Source organism: Helianthus annuus, chromosome 9 (genome assembly GCF_002127325.2).
Source record: "Helianthus annuus cultivar XRQ/B chromosome 9, HanXRQr2.0-SUNRISE, whole genome shotgun sequence".
In the NCBI taxonomy this organism is placed as follows: domain Eukaryota; kingdom Viridiplantae; phylum Streptophyta; class Magnoliopsida; order Asterales; family Asteraceae; genus Helianthus; species Helianthus annuus.
In genome coordinates this window covers 94303668-94306195 of record NC_035441.2, presented here as the reverse complement: position 1 = coordinate 94306195, position 2528 = coordinate 94303668, and the positions used below count along the sequence as shown (strand labels likewise).

The following is a 2528-nucleotide window of genomic DNA, read 5'->3' as shown; positions in this document are numbered from 1 at the left end:
AAATGACCTACACACACTTAATTCACTAACATTATAAGTTATTAATACTACAAACCAACATGTAAGATTTACTAACCAACCCCGATTAAGCTAATAAATATTGTATAATAATAGGATAAAAGCATCACATGCAACAATTTATATATATAGAGAGAGAGAAGGGGGGGATAAAAGGCATGAAACAGTGTGTTTAAGTAGGTAGCTAATCATTTGGGATAGTTTCAGTTCACCACTGATAGAAAATTATTATTAACATGTTAAAATTTCAATTGAAAATGAAGTTGACCAAATGCTAATAAAAGATCATGTGATTACATGCAAACTCCGTTATTTTTAAGTTACAAAAATGAATATTCGTACTGTTATTATATTTTGCTCAATAGGACAGTAACTACAATATATAATTCCTTAATAATATCTATATATCAAACAGTATATATACATATATATGTGTGTGTGTGTTTGGGGTACTTATACTAAAGAGGGTTGGGATGCTACAAAGAAATAGCCGGGATTGGATCATCTAGTACACACCAAAATCTGAAGATATCTATCTGAGATTGTCCTATGTAATTAATTAGCTAGCTATACACTTAAATTGATTGCGACAGAGTTTTTTATATATTTTCTTTCATTCGCATGTAAGTATAGTACGTACACTGCTCGGTCAGTTCAGTTCCTATTTTATAACTTAAATTCAACCAAACCATGCATGTTAATTAAGTCACTGACCGGCTACAATTTAGTATGGGTTAATTATTATATGACCTAAACACACTTAATTCACTAACATTATAAGTTATTAATGCTACAAACCAACATGTAAATATTGTATGTGGTCGGGTTTTACTTTTTTTTTTTTAATCCACATGCATGGGCCTCTGGTCATTCCTTTTCCGTACGTATAGGTATAGGGAGGGACACGATATTTAGATCCACAACACATGCCCTACTATTTATGCCTCTCCATCCCTTGTCTCATATCATTACATTGGTCCACAATGCTTCAACATGAAGAAGATTTGTTAATCTCTAGGAGTGGCAAATGCGTAGTAATCAACGGGCCTCTCATAGTAGGGGCCGGACCGTCGGGGCTTGCAGTTGGGGCAGGACTAAGGCTACAAGGGGTTCCCTTTGTGATCCTAGAGCGTGCCCACTGTATCGCATCCCTGTGGCGAAACAAGACTTATGACCGTCTCAAACTCCATCTTCCTAAGCGATTTTGCCAACTACCGTTTTTCCCTTTCCCACCTCATTTCCCCGAGTACCCTTCCAAATACCAGTTCCTTGACTACCTCCAATCATACGCCCACAAATTTGATATGAACCCACGATTCAACGAGTGCGTTGAATCTGCGAGCTATGATGAGAGGTGTGGATTATGGCGGGTGGGGACTAGTGCGGATGTAGAATACCTATGCAGGTGGCTTGTAGTGGCAACTGGTGAGAATGCGGAGAAAGTAGTGCCGGAGTTGCATGGGTTGGAGGAGTTTGGCGGGCATGTTATGCATGCGTCTGATTACCGCTCTGGCAAAGATTATCGAGGAAAGAAAGTTATGGTTGTGGGGTGTGGGAACTCTGGCATGGAAGTCTCTCTTGATCTTTGCCACCACAAGGCTTTTCCATCCATGGTCATCCGAAGCTCCGTCAGTACTACTTTCTTTCTTTCATATATGTATAAATAAATAATGATCTTGAAAATGCAAACTGACCCACGACTGATTTGTTCATGACAGGTTCATGTATTGCCAAGGGAAGTTGGCGGGATATCGACTTTCGAATTGGCAACGGGGATGCTGAAATGGTTGCCAGTAAAGATGGTGGATAAGATACTGCTGATTCTTGCAAGGTGTACACTTGGGGACCTAGAAAAATACGGTATAAAGAGGCCACGAATGGGTCCGATTGAGCTCAAGAACGCGCGAGGAAAAACTCCAGTTTTGGATGTTGGCGCCTCACACGAGATCAAGTCTGGGAAGATTCAAATAGTTCCTGGAATCAAGAAATTCTCAAGGGGTCGTGTGGAGCTCGTCAATGGTACAAATCTTGAAATAGATTCGGTCATTTTGGCAACTGGGTATTGCAGCAACGTTCCTTCATGGCTAAAGGTAAGGAATCTACAGGAGGAAAGTAATGAGGGGAAATTAGGATTGTATGCTGTTGGATTCTCAAGAAGAGGTCTCTTTGGTGCATCTTGTGATGCCATTAGAGTCTCACAACATATCGCAAAGATTTGGAATCAAGAAACAAACCAATCATTATGTCACACTTTCCTGTGATCCAACATAGAACAAATCACTTTGACTTTTTTTATTATTGAATTTGTAATGTGGTAAAATCTTGGTCAGAAGTAAAATAGTGACAATTTTTGCAAGTATGATTCTCTTATCTTATTGATCCTTGTGTACTTCATTCATCCTTGGTGTACAATGTTTACAAAGTAATATAGTGGCATTTTTTTAAGTTTGATTCTATCCTATCAATTCTAAATAAATGTTATAACCTATCAAATTGATATTTTAATTTGC

At 38.4% G+C, this 2528-nt stretch overlaps 1 protein-coding gene across 1 annotated transcript; it reads left to right on the top strand.

The window, feature by feature from the left end:
• Positions 1 to 958: 958 nt before the first annotated feature.
• LOC110875683 (probable indole-3-pyruvate monooxygenase YUCCA7) lies at positions 959 to 2327 on the top strand. Its single transcript, XM_022123887.2, is given in 3 exon segments — positions 959 to 1003; positions 1005 to 1646; positions 1737 to 2327. Coding segments are annotated over 3 exon segments (1230 nt in total). The 3' UTR covers positions 2280 to 2327.
• The last annotated feature ends 201 nt before the right edge of the window (positions 2328 to 2528 follow it).